At 45.9% G+C, this 21,867-nt stretch overlaps 1 protein-coding gene across 1 annotated transcript in view; it reads left to right on the plus strand.

Moving 5' to 3' along the window:
- PAPPA2 (pappalysin 2) overlaps positions 1 to 17,097 on the plus strand; it is a 282,314-nt gene extending 265,217 nt beyond the window's left edge. Inside the window, exons 21-22 of the mRNA XM_032611278.1 lie at positions 12,473 to 12,571; positions 14,743 to 17,097. Coding sequence (XP_032467169.1) covers positions 12,473 to 12,571; positions 14,743 to 14,817 — 174 coding nt within the window. The 3' untranslated portion in view covers positions 14,818 to 17,097. The remainder of the gene's footprint in view (positions 1 to 12,472; positions 12,572 to 14,742) is intronic.
- The last annotated feature ends 4,770 nt before the right edge of the window (positions 17,098 to 21,867 follow it).

Raw genomic sequence — 21,867 nt, forward strand, 5'->3', positions numbered from 1 at the left:
GAAACAAGACTATTGGCAAGAAAATATTCTAGAATAAACATGCCACCTCCCTCCTGCCGTTCCTCAACTCAGCTGGACCTGGATGTTACTGGGGGTGATAAAATAGTCATGTCTAAGTTGTGGGGAAAATCTAGCAGAAATCGGGCAGGAGAGACCCTCTAGGGCTTGGTTTAGATGGAAAAAGAAAATGTGTAGAGCTTCTCACTGTGAGGTAGAATAGGGTTTGCTGATGGATCAGGTTCTATGTCCTGTGACTCGGTCCTTATATTTAGTGAGGAGTCTTTCTAGCTGTGTTCTCAACGAGCTAATTGTTTGAGAAAAGTTTAGCATGATTTGAGTAAAATGTCACAGATAAACCTTCATCTCCGTTGGTCTTCTACCTAAATATGGCCATTTGCCAAGTCCTGACAAGTCCTTCACAAGACCCCTCCCTTCTGCTTTTTCCTATTCCATATTAGGACCCCCAAATTCTGTTCTTCTCAGTTCCTATCTGCTTGAGGTCAACTTCTACCTACTCTGGAGCCCTCCAGTGGTCTCCTGAACATTCCCCACTCTGTCCCCAGATCCAACCTTTGAAGCACAACTTTTACCATGTTCTGCTTCTGCCCCAAAATTAGATAAATAAACACAAAAAAACTCCCAAATTTCCACTGCTCCCTATTGGCTTCGGGGATGAAGACTAGATTCCTCTAGATGGAGATTTTGACCTAACTCCAAACTTAGGCCATTAATACTCAAGGCAGAAAACCACAGATATATCTTTTCTTTTTCCATTTGAAATCTTGGTTTATATTTACCCTCCTCCTGGGATTTTTCTCCCTACTTCTCTGCCCAAATCCTATCCATCCTCAAAGATTAAGTCTAATCCCATTTACTCCATTAAGCCTTTCTGAAATGCCCCAGCCTCTTTCCTGTTCTGAACTTCTGTAGCTCTTACTGGTGCCTTTAATTACTTTGGCAATCAGTCCTCCATTGGCCTGTGATTTTCTTTTCTTATTGTCTCAGATGCTGTTCAGATTCTGCCTTATTTAAGGCTGATGCCACCAAAGCTTCTTTAAGGCAAATGTTTTGTCATGCCTTGTTCATAGGAGACACACTAAGTATGTATGAAACAGATAGCCTGGGATTCTAGCAATTAGCCCCACGCCTGGCTCATAGTATATGTTTTGAAGTTAAATATCCTAGATGGTACATTTCTCATGGACTTATGTGACACTGACCTTCCAACCAGAAAGTGGCTACTTCATGCCCATAGTTATGGTAGAGATTGGATCAGGTGAGCAGTTCTGAGAAGTGAAATGAGGCATATCATTATTATATGGTGAATAATGCTAGAGGCGGTGTGAGCATGTCAGGATGGTTATAGCACAGGCCTGGGTGTCAGACGGTGGGTCCACATCTTTTCTAGAGACAGATTCCTTAACAGCTCTGATCCTTGGATTTTTTCATCTGTAAAATGGGTTGTTGTGAGGGTTCAATAAGATCATGAGTAGAAGAAACCTTGTAGCACAGTACCTGATACACAGAAAATGCCATATATAAAATAAAAATAGTATCCTGCTTCTCGGGCTTCCCTGGTGGCGCAGTGGTTGAGAGTCCGCCTGCCGATGCAGGGGACGCGGGTTCGTGCCCCGGTCCACGGGGATCCCACATGCCATGGAGCGGCTGGGCCCGTGAGCCATGGCCGCTGAGCCTGCGCGTCCGGAGCCTGTGTTCCGCAACGAGAGAGCCCACAACAGTGAGAGGCCCGCGTACCGCAAAAAACAAAACAAAACACTAGTATCCTGTTTCTATATGACGGCTTCTAGTTTGTAAAGTTATTTTTACCTTTAGAGGCACTGCTTATGCCTGGAGCTTCTAGAGAAATTGTATATGGATGTACGTGTCTGTTTCTGTGTACAAAATATAAACACATATTTTAATGTTCTATATCTGTATTATAAATATTATATGTTAGTGATTATTATACACACGTTTATCTTATATACGAACAGTACGTATATATCATTTATGCATCATATTTATGCGTATACGTGTATATACGTATATATATACACACCTATTACATATACATGAAAGAAGGAGAGAATGAGAGAGAAAGCAAGTGCTGTGAGTTATATCCCATGAAGACTTACAAAAATTCAAAGCAGTGTATTAATAGGTTTAGATTTACCCCAAAGTGAAATACCCCAGTGAAGAGCTGGGTGTGGTATCAGAATGGCAGAAGCCTTTGTCAACTACGTTGATTGATTTCCATAAACAGGTCTTCCCACCCTAGGAGTTCCTGCCCTCTCCTTGAAGTTTCTCTCAGTGTGCTTGATGACTGAGGAAGAGAGAGAGGAGAAAGAGGTGGAGGGAAGGGCACAGAGAGGGAGGAGGGAAGGAAAAAGCAAAAGACGCTCAGCAAACACCAGGAGGGCCAAGCAAAGTATTTAATCCGAACAATGAGTATTGTCATTTCCTCCCACAGTCTGCATTCCCTGTCCTCTTCCACGGGCGGGCTCGGGGAGCAAGCAATGCCCACCTGCCTGGCATGAGAGTGCGTGTGCTGGGGGCCCCCGGGGGCCAGCACGCGTGTCGGGGGCTGCCGTGGAACATTCCCACCATCGGCTCAGGCCTGCTTCAACCTCCCGTGAACTGCAGGCTGGCCGAGGAGCCCGGAGAGGGGACGGCGGAGGGGAACGCTCGAAGTCAGAGCAGGACCCCAGCCGTCCGCCCTGGGCCTTCTCCCAGGACTCCCGTGCTCTCCCGTCCCCGTCTCCCAGCTGCAGGTCCTCCGCCTCTGACTTCTGCACGTTTCCTCGCGCTTTCACCTCCCTCGCCTCCCAGAGCTTTGTGAGCTCTTGAACAGAGCCTGTACGGCTCCATGGCCCAATCGTGAGGGGTCTGGTGCTGGCAGAGGCCCAGAGAGGAGGCACGGGTGAGGGGCCACCTCCAGAGGTGCCTGGAGGCCAGGGGGAGGTCCCACCTGCTCAGCAAGGCACCTGCAGCGGCCGACATTCTGCTCTCAGCTTCCTTCTTCTGAGGCTTGCAGTTTGGTTCCGTGAGAGTCTGCGGTTAGCAAACCTCTCCCTGGAAGGCCGTGCCGAGCTATCTCAGGTGATGTTTTAGAGAGAGTCATTGATAGTGAGAACAGCTATCTGGGGAGGCTATTAGGGGAGCCAGACAGAGGAAAGGTACCTTATCTTGGAGGAAAGGCCAGAGGAGTAGAAAGCAAAAACTATTCTGCCTTCTTAGCTTACAAAGTCGATTCGGCACGTGTCTCACTCACCAGCTATTCACGAAGCAGCTCGTGTGGTCTGTTAGGTGTTGTGCTGACGTAGGGGCCTTACTGCTGATGGAAGGAAACAGGAGTGGAAAAGGAGACAAACCGGAAGTGTCTCTGCCCCGTAGTCCTTGCACAGTTCAGACCTCTTGTGTTCAACGTTTCTACCTCTGACCTTGAACCACAGTAGGCTGGCTCCAATTATCTGGAGCCAAGGCAGGAAATTCCCCCAAATGCACAATTGTTAATTTTTTCCTCTTTTAAAGAAGAAAGCCAAATGCCATGTAGCAAGACCGTCAGGAGAGTTTGCAGGCCACCTGTAATGCCCCTCCCACCGTGAAAACAAGACAAAATCATGAGAATTAACGGGTCTGCCAGCCTTGCGATGGAGACACAAATGGGTTCTGAGGGTGTGTCATCATCAGCTCCCACTGGGAGCCCCAGCACAGCCATGAGGTCACGTGGAGGACTGCTGCCGTGTCTTGAGAAGCGTTGCTGTGTGGTTCAAGAAGGAGGAGGGTGGAGCTGCCATGAAATCCCAATTTAACAGCAAAGGACTGGAAATCACTGGCATCCAATCTGGACTAGCTGACTGTGCAGGATCCACTGCTCCAGAGAAAAGGGAAAGCGTGAGAGACAGGAGTGAGACCGACGGAGGAGGAGAGAAAAGGTTTGGAGGCATTTTGTTTAGGACATGGAGCTGGGGGTTGATGCCGAGGGGGCAGGCAGTGACCTTGTGAGTGATTATGGGGATTTGAGGAAGGAGTTAAGGTGGTGGCTGAGAGTGGCTTGGAGCACGGGGTGCTCTCACAGCCTCAGACAGTTTTGGTAAAAGGTGGAGGGAGAAAAGGGCCCACAGCACAGGACACTGTCCCATCAGCAGCAGTGGTTCTATAGAGTAGCGTTTCTCAACCAAGGGACAGATCACAGATCTGCAGGAGGGCTCTGTCGTTTTAAGCCCCCTGAGAGAGTGTGACAAGAACCGTGGGGAGATGTTCTCTTCTCATGTCTCTCGTGAGAAGCAGAGCTCTGACTTGGAGACCGTGTTTTTCTGGCACAGATACGTGCAGACTCTACCTGAATACCCTCCTGCCCCAAATTCACCATGGGGGCCCTAATATCCACCCCCCGGGGGTGGATGACAAGAAGCATCAGGGCCGTTTGGGGCCAAGAGGAGGGGCCGCGTGGGGAAGCTGGTCGTGTGTGTTTGTAAGTGAGGTGGGGAGCCTGCACCGCTGGGTCTTTTTTTGCAGCTAAGTGGAAGGAGCTGCTAGGAGGTAATTTTTGACTGAAAAGTAAGTCACAGAGAGTCTTCCCACCTTCCTGTTTTCCTGTGGTGCCCATCAGGGAAGAGGTGTCTGTGACGGTTTGGGGTTTTTCAGAGGCTAAGACACCTGAGTCACCACTATGGTTTGGAGGAGAGCCCTGGTTTCCAGAAGCCAGACAGGCCTTTCCCACTCTATTTTTATAAGTCCCAGACCCATTTCCCTTGTCACCCGACTCTCCTCCATGACTCAGATGGGTGCATTTATGGTGAGAGCGAAGGGAACAGGAGGCTCTCAGGGATGAGAGCGTCCACGCTTTGACTCTAAAGTACGAGTGGCAGAATCTTGACATCTTTTTGACCAGAGCCTCTCTGCAGGGAATTCAGACACCCACCCACACTGGCACAAAGCAATGGTGCATTCCTGCCGCCTTCATAAAACTAGGATTCATTGAGTACTTACTGTGGGCCGGGTACTGGGCTAAGTATTTCACCTCCATTCACTCATTTTTCTCTTGACAGCAACCCTCTGAATAGGTGTTATTCCTATTTTACAAATGAGGATACCGCAGCTTAAATCACAGTAACTCGCTCAGGCTCTAACAGTTGGTAAGGAGCAGAGCTGGGACCTGGGCCTAGGTTTATCTTACACCATACCTCATACTCTGAATCACCATACTGTACAGCCTTGAGCATTTTCCTGGGCAGGAGCTGCTAAGCTTTGGGTACCTTGCTGCAGATAAAATTATTACGGGTGAAAGAAGGCATTTGACCTTATTTTGTTTGCTTTTCTTTTTCCGTTCTCAATGCATTCTGTTTCTCTCAGAAGAGATTCGTTTTTGCACTACTTGGCTATTACTATTCTAAGACTACACTTTGGTTTTGGTGTCAGATAGAGATAAGCTGGTGGTAATCAGGCTTCTCTTTCCAGCCCTGTAAAGGTCCCCACTTGCTCTTCCTTTTTTGAGGGTAAGAAGAGCAACCCATCATAAGAAGAGCAGCCCAGCCTCTCTCTCAGAGTTAGGTATTCACTTTAGGTATAATTCTACAAAGCTTGACCCATGAGGGTGTGTGTGTGAGTATGTGTGTGTGTGTGTGTGTGTGTGTGTGTGTGTGTATTGAAGGAGGCTCATTTAGTAAAGGGGTAAATAGCCCAATGCAAAGAGCCTCCTTACAAGTAAAAAGGAAAAATATTCATGTCAATGACTTTGTATTCTATAAGTTATTAAAAGGCAGGGGAACAGGAATTTTATAAAGGTTTTTTCTTCTGTGAAAATTGTTCAGAAGCTACATGATCTCACATGGACCAGTAAAGCACAACAGACCACAAGAGTAGACCTGAGTACTGACCCCTCTCTAGGGGCCACCAAACGGGGCTGTTTCCCTCTGCCTATCCAACAGAATGTGTATCTTCATTGCTTTCCTTTCAATTATGTCTTGCTTATCTATTGTTTGAAGAGTAGACTCTTGGCCTTCAAGGAGGTACTCTTCGCAGTTTCAGCTGTTAGCTGGTAACCCAGCATGTCTTTAATATCTTAGTGACTAGTGACTTTGCCCAGGCCTGGATTGAACCATGGAGACTTCAGGGCTGGTAGGCAGGAGAAAATCTCTTAGTTCCAAGTGAGCCAAGCTACCTGTGCAACATCACCATTCCATATGTCATTCCATATCAGTCCTCGCGTTTTATCTTATTAAAATTCTAACAGAGTCACTTAAAAGATCTCCATCTTGCAAAGCTCCAAGACCTGGGCCCCGATTCCCGATCAGCTGTTAAAACCCAGCAACCTGATTACAGATAGTGTTTGCAAACATTCCTAGGACAGCCACAGTTTCACTGTCTTCTTTCTGCTCTGGTTTTCAGCTTCTTTTTGCTGTTGGCCCCTGGCAATTTCCATTCTTTTCTTATTATACCATCTGAGGTGCTGAGATGATATTGATAGATTTATTCAACATTTTCAGCTTGTTAATAGGAGAACTTTAGATGGTCTATTCTACTATTTCTTCCCACTCAGAAATAAATGTATACCAATACTCTGCACCCTAGTAGGAGAGGACTAATGAAAAGGAGGGATCTGGTTGTAAAGTATGCTAAAAAAAAAAAATGTATTTAGCCACCATCATAGTTATTTATTTCTTGAGAACCTACTGAACTGGTAGCTGGGACTGAAGGGGATTAGACTCTGAGCCCTTGATAATACATTCTGAATGTCAAGTCCTATAATGCACATATGGATAAAACATACCATAGTACACAGGCAAGGAGAACTCTCTGGGTCTAGGAAGCCAGATGAGATTTTCCAGAGGAGCTTGTATCTAAGAAATTCTTCCTGCACAACCCATCTCAGGGTATCTGTCGATTTTAATTTTACATTTCCCAAGAAGATTGTTGCAAACCCACATATGTGAGATCACTGGCACCCTCCCACCCCAAGGGGTGAACACGGGAGGAGTGGAACAACTCCATTTCCTCTTTTCCTCAGATGACTGCAATGAGCAGAAGATGCCTGGCTTTAGCATTCTAGGGCCCAGAAATAAATGTTTCTGGGTTGCAGGCATCTGCTGATGGGATGGGAGCGCAGTGCTGCTTCCTCCTGGCAAAATCAGCTTCTAGGAAAATATGGGCCAGCTGGGCCCCAAGGCCAGAAGGAGCTATAGTACCAGGTAGCTTATTTGGGTAAACTTTTAACCTGCAACTGAGAAAAACAGAAGTGAAGTTGTGGGGGGTCTAGGGGAATTGAGATTATATATATGATCCTTTCTCTGTTTCTACATTGGATCGCTGGGTTCACTTCATTATTAATGTTCTTGCACCTAAGCCCTTTTTATAGAGGTGCCAAAGGAATCTGTTACCCTGCATTCCCAAGAAATTAGAAGGTTAATGGAATAATCAGAGTGGTGGCATGGTTTAGCAGAAAGAACATCAAGAAATTTGGGCTACGTTCCCAGGATTGTTACAACTAGCCTTGCAAACAAGACATTTCACTGTTTTAAGGGGCCACTTCAGCATTTGTAAAATGAGAGTTTTGTACTAAATAGTATTCAAGGATCCATCCAGCCTTTGAATTTTATGCATCTATGGTCCTTAAAAAAAAAAAAAGCAAGCAACTAATGTTCTGGTCATTAAGAGTCCCTGAGGGGCCTCAAAGACCTCTGAATTTTGCCCCTGAGATTCGCAGGTGAAGCAATGGACACGTGGGCAGATCCAAGGGCTGAAAGAACCAGGCTGGAGGTCACCATTCATTGGAGAGCCAGAGAACTTGCATCTGCTGCATGGACTTCACTGGGTGTGGCACCACAGCTGCCTTGGAAGATGGCTTCTTTTGGCCTGATGTAGCCTAATCAATATGAAGAACTGGGTGTGGGTCTGATTTGTCATTCACATAACGAGAAGGTTTCGATGGGAAATGATGTAGGAGAAAGAAAATAGTGTTAGGCATTACACAGAAATGTGATTAGCGTCTTCTCCTGTTTTAACACTCTCCTCAAGATTACTTACCGGGCTTCTGTCCCATGCTTTACCTATAGGGGTATAATCACTTTGGGCTGACATCTCAATCTTTATGTTAGTAGAGCAGAGGGTCTGAAGCCCAAACTAACCTTTCTAGAAGGTCAGTGTGCTCATGGGTTCTGTTGCAAGCTGCAGAAGAAAAGTGTTCTTAATCTAATTCACATAATAGAGGTACTGTCAGCCAATCAGTCGAAGTTTAGGGAACTCTTACTGACAGTGGGCTCTGTGATGAGCAGTCTGGGGCAACCTGCCTATCTATTTTTACCCTCTTCTTTCACTTGCACAGTTTTCTCAGGCCCCTCTACCCCTCTGAATCATCCAGTGCTGAACTCTTTTTCATGTGGGCTAGATGTAGCAAAGCCATCCCCTGAAAGCTCATGTCGTCCTTTCCGCATCCCCACCCACCCCAGATCTGGACTAGGTACTTCTGTCTGCATCTCTATGCTAGCACTCGTCATCATAAGCTATAACTGCAAGTGGGGGCTTCTCTTGAGGACTGGAGCCATGTTTTATTTCTCTGTGTACCCTCATAACAATGCCTGGTACAAATAGGTGAGGAATAAATGTTGAGTGACTGAATAAATGACTACATCCATAGGCAACAGACAGAGCTACCATTCCTATACCCAACTCCCCAGAACAATTTAAACAGAAAATATCACCAGATAATATAACATAAAGGAGAAATTATCTTACTTCTGAGAAGTAAAGTCATATGGATAGGATAGACTGACAGCCTTTCCTCTTTGTATTTCATCACTTACGCACTTCCATTCATATGGCCACCTCAACTGCCTGGAACATAGCCAGTTGGCAAGAAAAGCGTTCCTATAACAACTGAAATAGGTATCATCAAGCTCATACATCATAAGAAGAGCAACCCAGCCTCTCTCTCAGACTTAAGTATTCATTTTAGGTATAATTCTACAAAGCTTGACCCATGAGGGTGGGGTGTGTGTGTGTGTGTGTGTGTGTGTGTGTGTGTGTGTGTGTGTTGAAGGAGGCTCATTTAGTAAAGGGGTAAATAGCCCAATGCAAAGAGCCTCCTTATAAGTAAAAAGGAAAAATATTCATGTTAATGACTTTGTATTCTATAAGTTATTAAAAGGCAGGGAAACAGGATTTTTTTTTAACATCTTTATTGGAGTGTAATTGCTTTACAATGGTGTGTTAGTTTCTGCTTTATTAACAAAGTGAATCAGTTATACATATACATATGTTCCCATATCTCTTCCCTCTTGTGTCTCCCTCCCTCCCACCCTTCTAGGTGGTCACAAACCACCTAGCTGATCTCCCTGTGCTAAAGTGAGAGAGTGGCATGGACATATATACACTACCAAACGTAAAATAGGTAGCTAGTGGGAAGCAGCCGCATAGCACAGGAAACAGGAATTTTGTACAGGTTTTTTTCTTTTGTGAAAACAATTAAAATGAAAATTAAAAAGTGGCTCTTAAGGAAATAAGCTTTAGGTACTTGAAAAATTCTCTTATTTGGAACACTTCGTTTTCTGATGTTACAGGAAAATGAGGTGCAGGTATGGGTAGTGAAAAATTCACCTATGGACACATTGTGCAGAGAAGCCAAGCCTTGTACCATTCCTTGGGGAAGTTTCCTGTGGGGAGGAGTGATGTCCCAAGTCAGACACCTTTCAATTATTGAGATTTGTGTCCCCCAATCTAGTCCAGTCTTCAGATACTTTAGAAACTTTGGATCGATTAGTCATTTTTCCCTTCCTATTTTTTCCATTGTAACTCTGGACTCAAGCTGTCAAGCTTTCAGGCACATGTTGCCATAGGAGACTCTGTTTGTTTAGGGTGGAGTAGTTATTTTTGGCAGGTTAGGGGAGGAGCAATTAATTCTAATAGGTATATAGTAAATTAAATACTTGTGTCTTTCCAACCTTTTCTCTGTATTTATGCTCCTTTTTATAAATTCCCTTCTCTTCCCAGATGACCCTTTAAGAACATTCTAGAAATCATGTCCAGGCTATAGCCATCAAAGTCTAGTGAGCTCTAGAGAAGGTCACCTAGACAATTTCCAATCTTTTCAACATACCTTCCCTAATACTCTTGAGATGAGACGCCATCCTTGGGGGAGAGGTTGGAAAGAAAGATTCCCAGGATCTTGTATTAATCCATTCAAATGTCTAAGTTGTTCTTATGAAAAGGAAGATCTTTAGATCTCCCTTTAATCCTCCATATTGAAGACCATACTTTTACATGTAGGAGAAGTATTCTGGGTGCTCTTTGGATTTTTATAGACGATTACATGAAAAAGAAAGAAGAAGCAGATTAAGTTTTGCCAATGAGTCAGTCAGGGTTGGAGGAAAAGTAACAGATGCAGTGTTAGATGAGGAAGATATACTCCACACACTGGAAAAAGAAAATTCTGGGGGAATCTCAATGGATGTATCTGGTCCTCCCAGGAGAACCCAAGGGCATCTATAGGTGTTAAGGATGCAGCTAGTTGTATTTTGACTCCTATTTGGCTGCCATTGTAGATTCAAGTTATGATTATGTAGTTACTCCAAGTTCTCCAGAGCCAGAGTAACTGGCTCCAGGGTTAAAGACAAATGCTCATCTCAAAATCTATGTCTTTTATCCCAGTGAGGCGTGTGTTGAGAACAGAATTCATTTTCACTTCCTGCTCTCAACTGACATTGCTGTGCAGCTGTGTGACAGCTGTTGAGTTCCACCCCACAAGTAGCAGCTTCTCAGAGGTTCGCAAACTGGTATACATCTGGAATGATGTTCAAGTGACCTCAGGACCCCATAGAATAAATCAAAACATTGAAGAAATAACTTGGATGAGCTCATTCTGATGTAACTCAATTGCTGAAAATTATTTAATGGCCATTAAAAAAAATTTGTATTTATTTATTTATTTTTGGCTGCGTTGGGTCTTCGTTGCTGTGCGCGGGCTTTCTCTAGTTGCGGCGAGCGGGGGCTACTCTTCGTTGTGGTGCACGGGCTTCTCATTGCGGTGGTTTCTTTTGTTGCGGAGCACGGGCTCTAGGCGCGTGGGCTTCAGTAGTTGTGGCATATGGGCTCGGTAGTTGTGGCTCGTGGGCTCTAGAGCGCAGGCTCAGTAGTTGTGGCGCACGGGCTTAGTTGCTCCGTGGCATGTGGGATCTTCCCGGACCAGGACTCGAACCCATGTCCCCTAGCATTGGCAGGTGGATTCTTAACCACTGCGCCACCAGGGAAGTCCCTTAATGGCCATTTTTTACTTTAGTGATCTATCTCATCAGAGCAGAGTGAAATAGGGAAAAGTCCTTCTATTTGACATTTAAGGAGGGTGGGGGAAGAGAAAGTGATTTGAATATGTGAACTGGAAGGTGGCCTCAGGCCTCAAGAGTCTGCTGACTGTCCTGTGGCCCAAAGAGCTTGACTACGAGATGCTTCCTGAGGCTTCGCAATTGGGTATCCACTCAGGGTGGGGAGCAGCTAATGTGACTGTGAGTAGGTGGGCTGCCTGGGCTGGTGCACCCTCCAGGATGCCGTGGGACACTGTTTCCCTCTGAGAGTGGTTCTAGAGAAACAGTGCGTTGGGCTGCTGAGCTATTTTTTTAACCGCTCGTTGCTGTTCTTATCATACATTCCCTTTTGGGGTGAAACACTCCACTAACTCTGGTTTGGCCTGGGCCCCTTTCCCATTTTGGTTCCTGTTAACTTGCAGCAGTAACAGGAGTAGATGGAAACCGTTTGGCTTCCTCTGCTCTAACCCTGTGTCTACCTGCTATGCATGAAGTAGCTGTACATGTGGGATGATTTGTGTTCCGGCACCGGTGTCCCAAACCCTAGGACCACTGCATTCTGGACGAACATCATTTGAGTCTATAGCAACCCACGCCTGTTAGGGTCTCTAAGTACAAGTACCAGAAGAGATGGGGGTTATGGTCCTTAATCTGTGAGAAGCAGCAAAAAATCAAGACACATGACTTCTAAGCCTAAACTCTGCTTGACCTAGCTGTGTGACCTGGAGTAATTTTTGTCATCTCTATTTATCCCCATTTCCTCACTGATAGAATGGGACTTTAAAAGCCAAACCTGCCTGATGCACAGGTTTTCCTGATGATCAGCAGAGTTAACATGTGTGAAAATATTTTGTAACCTACCTAATGATGTAAAGACCTACTATTACGAGAAGGTGAAAAAGTTGATCAAGGAATTAAATGAACCATCCTGGTCCCTGGAGTAGGCCAGGAGCAGATACTCGTTGTGAAATTTGACAATTCCTTCGATCCAATGGTCTTATCTTGAGACTTTTCAACTTCTTGAGAGTGTTACGTCAATTTTTACCCTGCCCCCTTTGGTGCTCTCCCATAATAATGTCTCGAGTTCCATGGATTATGTTGGGGGTGGGATGAGCGGGAGAATAGGGTGAAGCAGAGTGAAGTTGTACTTAGACCGTGACTTGCTGCCTCCTTACCAGCCTTTCCAAGCAGATGGTTGGTGTGATACCATCAATAACCGGGCCTACTGCCACTATGATGGGGGAGACTGCTGCTCTTCCACGCTCTCCTCCAAGAAGGTAAGTGAGGGCACCTGGGAGTGGGAGGGAGAGGGTAGCAGCTCCAGGAATAGAGGCAGGAGCTTTGGCTAGCTCTCCTTCGTGGTGCATCATAATTTGTTTTCCTTCAACAGTCAAGAAGAGGGAATGATAACGAACAAACACTGGAGCTTCTACAGGGACAGGATTAAGGATAGTAATTTTAGGATAGGTTGTTAGAAAATACTAGTCTCTCATTGTCAGTCCTGTAACTGCTAGAGAAAAGCCATGCTTCTGCCGCTCAAAGACTCCCACCTGCTTGTCATTGCCCAGGAAAAGTTTCTGTAGGTAGGGAAAAATGGCCGCCACTCCTTGGAGAGGCAGGATTCTCCATGAAGTGGTATCCACTTACTTTTACAGTTCACAGCTAAATGAATAATCCTATAAAGTGTATCACAAGCATATTGCAGGTGTATGTTGAGCAGACACCACAAGCTACCTGGAGCCCTCCCCCGCTGTGTCCTGAGCAGTAGCCCTTTTCTTGATGCCTTTTATCCTGTTGCTCTGGACTCTATTAAAATAGAAGATATGCTTAAGCTAAGCCTATAAAATTGAATAGGCTGAAAATTTGGAATAATATGGATGAAAACCCAAGAGCTCCAAAGATAACTGACGCTAGTTGGCCGATTTGACGAATCAGAAATACACAAGAATGTTTCCTTCCTTGTATGTGTCTCCACAATAAAGTCACGTCTGCATGATCACCTCTACACAGACCTGAATACTCCTCCTAATGGCTAATATTTACTGATGGCTCACTCTGTGCCAGCATTGTTCTCACCACTGACATGAATTAACTTATTGAGTGCAGAGAGCTCGGGGACTTTTGTATCACTGTTCAGTTTGGCCCCCTTTTGCTCTAAAAACCAGCAAATCCCAAACCATGAGAAACAGATCAAGAGCTTGGATTGCAGGTCAGACATCATGCCAACTAGTTCCTGGTCTCACTTGAAGAAAGTAACTGGTCAAGGATCCCATTTCTACTCAGGAAGGCATAACCACTTCGGAAGAAAGCAATCAGTTCTCTCCCCATCTCCATCTCACACTCAGCAGATCTAGGGTTTTTCTTTAATGGATTTTGGTGCCTGTGGCCAGTATACACATGAGTCAGGATTGAAAAAGCATTTCACCCCTGTTGACTCCTAAATTACATTTAATTCATATGTGAAAATATGCTGGGAAATTTCCTCAAACCCCACCACCCGTTCTCCAGCCCACTTGCCCAGTCACCCAGCCTATCTCTTCAGTGTACTTGGACTATTAAATAATATGCGGATGTATTGTTGTTTCATTTGACTATCCATGCCCAAAGAGCAGAATCTTTGCCACTTTTACATCATGTCTCCTGAATGCTCAGTTCTCTCTGAAGCTAATTATGGACACTCAAAAAGTATGATTATCTGTTGGTAGCAGTGCAAGCAGGAAGAGAGCAACTTTTGCTGGACCATCTCTGACCTGGAGGAGGGATAATTACATAGCAGGAAGGCAATCTAGCCACAAACAACGGGTAGAAAGATGCATTGTTTCACCAAGCCAAAGTATATCCTGGGTTCAAGAAGGGCAAAACCTCAAGCTTATGAAGACAGAAGAGATGATTCTATGGCCCCAAGAACATCAAAAAAGTAGAAGACATAGAGCTAGGTAACAGAGCCTTGGTTTTCCAGGTAGTAGTGTCATGACCTTGAGTTAAGTCATCCTACCTCTCTTGACCTTCCCTGTAAGAAGAAAATACTAACGTTCCTCTTACCTACTTTACAAAGATTTTGTGAAGATTGATAACAACAAAAACATTAACAGCAGTAGTTTTGAACACTAGTGGTAATATTAGAAGTAGTAGTAACAGATATTAGAGGTGCCTGGAAATGTGTGTTTCATATCCATCATCTTATTTAAACTACACTAACACCCTCTTGGGTAGTTGCTGTTGCCCTCCCACTTTATATATAAAGAAAGTGAAGCAAGGAAGGTCTACCTTGCCTAAGGAGACATGGTGTGTAAGTGAAAGAACTGAGTGTTAATTTCAGTTCTGTGATACTAACACGCAATCCCACACTTCCTCTGGGACCAAGTGAGAAAAAAAAGCAAAAGCTGGTTGAAAGTGTGATGCTTGGTGCAAAAATGAGTGATTGCAACTTCTCTTTGATTTCTCCTAGGTCATTCCATTTGCTGCTGACTGTGATCTGGATGAATGCACCTGCCGAGACCCGAAGGCGGAAGAAAACCTGTAACTGTGGGATCAAGCCCCTCCTTCCACTGCCCTGGAGGCAGTAAGAATCAGAGGCCTCCACAAAAGGAAACAAAAGATCAATGAAGAAGAAAGGTCATGAAATGAAGGAAGGAAGAAGAACACCAAGGATCCTATAAGAAATGCAAGAGGACGTTTATAGGTGCCAACTATTGCGTCAAGTAGCCCAAGTAAGGATCACAGGCAAACATTTCTTCAAAGAGGCAGTTGATTTAAAGTGGAAAGAGAAATATGATATATATACAAGGACCCTCCTTCCCCATTTATATTCTATCAAATCCCATCCTCAACTCTTGCCCTGCTCCCCACTCTGCACCCTGCCAACTATTCAGCCCCACCCAACTTGTAAACCAATACCAAAATACTAGAAGAGAAGTTGCCAGGGACACTCTGCTAATACCCATTTTGAATGGATGGCCATCTTTCAGGGCTCGTCTAATCTAAACTGGCTCTCTCCCTTTCTTTGTGTAGTCTCCCTTAGTAATAATGAGGTTAGTTATTAATTCTTTATAAGTATTTAAACATAATGATATAAATATATTATATATATTATATTTTTTGCTGTCTACTAAGCTAAAAATTATCCATTGTTCCACACATGCTGCTGTGAAGTTCACGCCCAAAATGAATGCTGAGGGTTTGAGGACCGAAAGACATGTTCTTCTGCCATCTTTCTATTCCTAGGGATTGGCAGGCTGAGAGGGAGCTGGGGAAGGAAAGGGAGAGATTAGATGGAGTTTTTGATAATCACATGTCAGCTAATCATCTTTTTATGAACTGGGAGCTGAGCCCAGTTTGAGGAGATGGGGGCTTGGAATGATAATACTAAAAGGCATGGAAAGGTGGGTGGGGTTATCCATTGGTGATGGGTCCAGGAAAACTAGACTATGGTTCTTGAGTATCCATCCAAAAAGAATACATTCTCTTCAGTTCTTGGAACTCTTCTTTGCAGTTGGTGAGGCCCAGGATTTTCTGCACTTCCACAGGTGCCTGTTCCAAGTGTGGCTCTCAGCCAGTCACTCAGTCCACAAGGCTGTATGTAGGCTCACTCTCCCATCATCACCAGGATTACAGGAACTCACGCATGCCTCATACTTGGCCTGTGGTCTCCCTTTTCCTAAGTCTCCAAGCCTGGCCATCATCCACAGCCACATGACCTATTGTTGACTTTCTGGGGAAAAAATGTCATGGAAATGACATCGGGGAAAGGTGGAGGAAACTGAAGAACAGGCAGGTTTGGAGGAGGCCATAGACAGGGGAGAAGTCAGGGTAAATCAGAGCCCAGGGCTGGAGGATGAATTGAGTCAAGGAGACTCAGCCTCGTTCCGAGTCTCCACAGCAGACCAAAGGGGATCTTTCTTTTGAACAATGCAGACTCGGAGGTAAATTCTATTCAAGTGTGATGTGTCAGATGTGTCCCAGAGAGAGCACTTTGAGCAAGCTATGAAAATAACATGGAGCAAGGGTGACACTCTGTGGGGAGAGAGAAGAATTTCAGCTGCTTAGGGTCCATTTTGTCGTTGTTACCCTCTTTCTTGTTCAATAGATGGACTGTATGTGAAACGACCGCGTTAACCTGCCTCTGTTTACGTCCTGGGCTGACTCATTTTGCACGTGGTCTCCTGCAGTTGTTCTTTAGTGACGATTTATGGGTTAGGCCTTGGGGAAAGAAAGTAAGGAGCTAGTTTCTTGTTCAACACCCCAGTTTATCATCTCAGGAAGGGAAGAACAGGCAAAAGTTCAAGGGCAGCCTTGGTCTCCCTGGATCGCCTGCCCTTTGGCTCTGACCACAGTTTTCTATTCTTCCCATCAACCCCGAAAGCAGTGGCTGTGCAAATATCAATAGAAAGAAGAAATGCTTCCCCCACTGTCTTGAGCCAGACTTCACGTAGGAAAGAACAACATATTTATCTGTGGGGATCTGAAATGAGGGTGGCAAGGTCACCGGGGAAGGGAAAGACCAGAGTCTGCCCATCCAAAATACTCTTGTTCTCTGTATTTCCAGCCGTAATGGAAACAATAGCCGAGATACCTACTGTTCCTTATCTGGGTTCACATTTAGTGCCCCCAAGAAGAGAATATTTATTTCTGGGATTCTGATAGGCTTCAATATGGAAAGGACAGTAGAAGAGTTTAGATTCTTCATTTTAAAACAGTTGTAAGATGGTTATCCAAATTTCTTGAAGCATGTCAAACTCCGTGCAGGGGAATCCTGCCATGTCTGAGCTTGAGAGTTATCCTACGCTTCGCCCAGCTCAGGAAGGCTACATCCACCCACCCACCCACCCCCACCCCCTCCCACCCCAAGCCCCAGGAATACAGAGCCTGTGGTTCATGCCAGCATGGATCTGGGCTCAGTCTTCCCACAGGAGTTACAGTGAGAACATTTCTCTTTCGTACTTCATTTTAAAATATTTCATTCTCTGTTGGCAACATCTGCACTCCATCGCTGCCCCGGGAAGGTGAGAGGAGGGTTCTGGGGGGTGTGTGGAAAGCCTTTCAGGCTACAGGCTGCCCAGCCCAAGTCAGTCCTGGCCATTCATAGATGGCAGGTTCTTCCAGCCTTTGTCCCTGGAGCCTAGTGCTTCGGGCTCCTCAGGTCACTAATAAAGTTGAAGCTCTAAGACACCACGGTCACAAATCCCCAGTGGATATTAACTCACACTCACTCCATGTGGTGGTCTGCGTTCTGCTGCTCTCCCCCATACGTGGGGCCACAGAGGGCCTCTCCCAGAGGCTCTTCCATTTGTTTCCTTGTTCCAAAATCACTTCTCTGCTTCTTCTTTTTCCCAGTAACTAGGAGCGCCGGGGTCCAGGTTGCCTAGGGCTGGATGACTCTGATGATTAGTGTGGCCGTTTCCAACTAGAGAGCTGAGAGGGCAGAGTGGGGAGAATGGTCAGCTGACAAACTTGTACATGCAAGTAAAGAGCTATTCTTGATTCTCTCTTTTCCTTCCCCCCCACTACAAGGCATTGGATTTGGCATGTCCTCTCCTCTGTGAGATCACTATTGAGTGTGTCAGTTAGCATCCCAAGGGGCTGGCTTGATTGGGAACACAGTGAAAGGAGCTATCTACTGTATTGTAACGTAAAACAGCTACAGCCAGTTATTTTGTAAGATTATAAAATATTCATTAAAAAATCAGCACACAAAATGGGAAGTGTCTTTGGTGTCTTATTCTTCGTTTAAATCATTCCATCACTTCCAAATTGCTAGAGCACTTCATTTGCTCGTTTCAGGTCTGGACATCCATCATTGATTAACTGATGATTCTTTTCAGTCACTTGAAAACTATTTATTAAGTAAATGGTATGCATAAGGAAGATAAACATGAAAGTTCACAAGAAGAGATGACATATACAAAAGCAGAGTACACAGTAGTCATGTCAAGTGCCTCATGAGTTGCAGGAATAAAATGCAAGAATCATTTACAGTCCAGAGGCAGTAGCGTCACCTCTGGATGCCAAAGGCAGGGAGTATTTGAAAGATGGTCCATGAAGGATGCATACGAGCTTGACAGGCAGAAATGGGAAAGGGGGGAGAGAAGAGTCCAGGCAAAGTGAAGAACAGGGTTGACCCTATGGAAGCAGGAAGGGGAAAAGGCTGGGTGATAGCAGACGTCCCTGGGGCATCCAACTTAGCTAGAAGGGAGAACTCAGCTCACATGTGCCCTGCATTTGGCAAAGGCAATCTGATTTAATCCTCACAGACAGATCTGCAACTTCCACTATTTCATTTCACAGATGTGGACACCAAGTGTCAGTGTGTAAAGAAAGTTCCTTAAGGTCATATGCCTGGCACTAGAGTCAAGCCTGGTTCTGTGAGACACCAAGATAGATAAAAGAAGGAAAAGAAAAACCATGGTTCATAGGATGGGAAAAGGCAAAGGAGAAGTGGAGAGAGATGTCAAAGACAATGACTCTGCGTTATCTTTATACCCATAAAGGTTATCATCACTGACAGAAAAGGGAAGCCAGGAGGAGTAAGCTTCTGAAGAAAGAGCATGTCTTTGCTTTTTGATAAAATCAGTTTAAAAGCCAGATAGAGGGCTTCCCTGGTGGCGCAGTGGCTGAGAGTCCGCCTGCCGATGCAGGGGACATGGGTTCGTGCCCCGGTCCGGGAGGATCTCACCTGCTGCGGAGCGGCTGGGCCCGTGAGCCATGGCCGCTGAGCCTGCGCGTCCGGAGCTTGTGCTCCGCAACGAGAGAGGCCACAGCACTGAGAGGCCCGCGTACCGCAAAAAAAAAAAAAGAAAAAAAGAAAAATTTAAGTTCATATTACTAAGTGCAGGTTGGGATGGGAATCCAACTTTTCTGTCTCCAAATGTGATGTACTTTCCACTACATGAAGTCCAGCCCACTAGACCCAGAATGAACTCAGATTTTCCCAGCTGAAATGGAAAAGTTAAATGTCTTTTTACTTGTTTATATTTCAAGGTGCTCATTGGTTTACCGGTGGCTTTCTTAGTAGCTGATGGTAAGAAAACTGACAGCAAACCTAGAGAATCGTTCCAGGGCCCTCTGCTCATGCCAGGCCCTGAGTATAAGCAGATGCCCTGCACATGCCCATTAGGCCAGCTGGACTGAGACATCTGGCAAGGCTGCCTTCTCCCTAATAGTTTCCCCAGGGAGAGTCCTGGAGAGAGACTTTGGACCTCTGGTTTCCATTGACTGACAAACTTAAATGACATGATGAGTCACCCGTCAGCTGGGAGACTCACTACTCTAAGATTCCAGCCAATCAGATGTTGAGGGGCTCAGGATGGCAGGAGGGTAATATGGCTTTTCACTTACAAATAACTCCAGGGCGTCTCTGGATCTGGCTTTGGGTCATCTCTTTTTATGTCACCCCAAGAAGACCACTGGTTCTGGACCGATAACATTTCCGTTTGCCCAACGGTTGGCTCAGAAAAAGGGATGGTGATGAGAATCTTGTATCTTGTAATATATGTCCACACCCATAAAACCTACACATGCCCTGGGTATTTGGAACAAAGTTAAGACTCATTCGAACATAATGATTGTTTCCAAGTGTGCGTGATTTGCTGATGATCCCTTTTTTTGTTTGTTTTCCCCTTGATCCTGCCACTAGATCCTCGGGTTACATTGCCAGTGTTAAGTAAGAACTGGTATGACAATGGCAGAGTTCATTCTTTTTTTTTTTTTTTTTTTTTTTTTTTTGCGGTACACGGGCCTCTCACTGTTGTGGCCCCTCCCGTCGCGGAGCACAGGCTCCGGATGCACAGGCTCAGCGGCCATGGCTCACGGGCCCAGCCACTCTGCGGCATGTGGGATCCTCCCAGACCGGGGCACGAACCCGTGCCTCCTGCATCGGCAGGCGGACTCTCAACCACTGCGCCACCAGGGAAGCCCTCCTACCATGGGTTGTCCTGCCTAATTGTGAATCAGTCTAGTATTAAGGAAATCACTGTCTCCCAGGGCTACAAATTTTATATCTGGACTGTTCTGACTTGAGTGAAGCAAAAAAATACCCAAATAGCTGGTGATATCAATAAATACTTATTGAGCACCTATTCTGTGCCAGGTGCTAGGGATACGGCAGTGAACAAAACATAGCTCCTTATTTGGAAAGACATTGGTGGAGACAGACTATACAGTGAAGAGTGCTACAAAGAAAACTCAGGTGCAGTACGTGGGGTAAAGGGGGTCCGGGCTGGGTAAGTGCTAGTTTCTATAGGGAAGGTCTGTGAATGCTTCTCAACAGCAGGAAGTCAGCTGCCCCGTGAATACCTGCGGGGAGAGTGAGCCAGAACAGGGGGCAGCAGAAGTGAGGTGGGAGAGAGCTTAGTGTTGTCTGCAGAAGAGCAGAGCGAGGGATGCAGGTGAGGGCAGAGAGGGCTGGGGGATGGGGAGGGTCACAGAGGGTCTCCCTAGCCGCGGTAAGGACTCTCTGGCTTTTCCTTGGAGGGAAATTGTTTCCCACACCAGTTTCTCTGTACCTGCACATAATCCATCGCCTGTGCTTGCTCTCACATCCATCCTCCTCCTTCCGGTTTGCCTTCCTCTCACCCCCGCTTGGGCTGCCATCACCTCCTCAACTGCCATGGTAACATCACCAAGCCAGGTCCCTTCTCCTGTCTCTTCCCCAGCAGTCCGTTGGCACGAGGCTTCCACGTCATTCCTCCTGTAGCACACCTTTCGTCCGGTCACCCGGGACTCAGGGAAAGGAGCTCACGGTGTCTGCCTGTCCTGAAGGATCAAACCACTCTCAGCACAGCCAACCTGTTACACTGGCTTCCCGCTGCTTCCCAACTAGTGGTCCTCCCCGGCCACACACCACCCCCCGCCCCCGCCTTCCAGTCAGAGAGGATGCGCCCACAGCCCCTGAGGCTCCTGGTTCTGCTTGTGCTAATCCCGGACCTGGATGCCCTCCCTCCATCTCCACATGCCCCAAAGCTGCTCATTTCCCAGTCCCCTCTCGTGTCCTCCAGTTCCGTGAAGCTGTGCTTCCTGCCCCATCCGATGAGACTTACTGTGTCCATGGCTCCGTATTGTCCTCCCCCAGGATCATCAACCTGATGGACTGATGTTTTGTTACCTGTGTTCTTGTCTTTCCCTCCTATTCAATCGTAAACTCTTCGAAGCCAGGTGAACTCAGGGCTCCACTAGACCATGCGATACCTTTTCTGAGAAATAAAAAAAAGCTCCCCTTCATCTGAGTGAAAGCAAACCAATGTCAGAGAGCATGGCTTGAAACGTATAGCACGGGCTGGATTTCTGGCCGTATTCACCCCCTGGACCAGGCAGCCTCGGGCAAGACACCACTTTACATCTCTACACTGTGGCCCTACGAACACCATCTTACTTGATTTTGGATCTCTGACACTGCCTTGCACAGTGCCTTGCCTGAATAAAACCTTAAAATTTGCTGAATTGAATCCCAATCCTGATTCTGGGAATGTGAGAATCAAAAGAAACGAAGATGTTGCGTTTGGGGTTGGAGGGGGGTGGGTGGGTCTGTGGACACTCGAGTTTTATGCTTTGACTGGTTCTTTAACAATAGGCTGAGCAA

This window comes from Phocoena sinus, chromosome 1, assembly GCF_008692025.1.
Source record: "Phocoena sinus isolate mPhoSin1 chromosome 1, mPhoSin1.pri, whole genome shotgun sequence".
NCBI lineage: Eukaryota > Metazoa > Chordata > Mammalia > Artiodactyla > Phocoenidae > Phocoena > Phocoena sinus.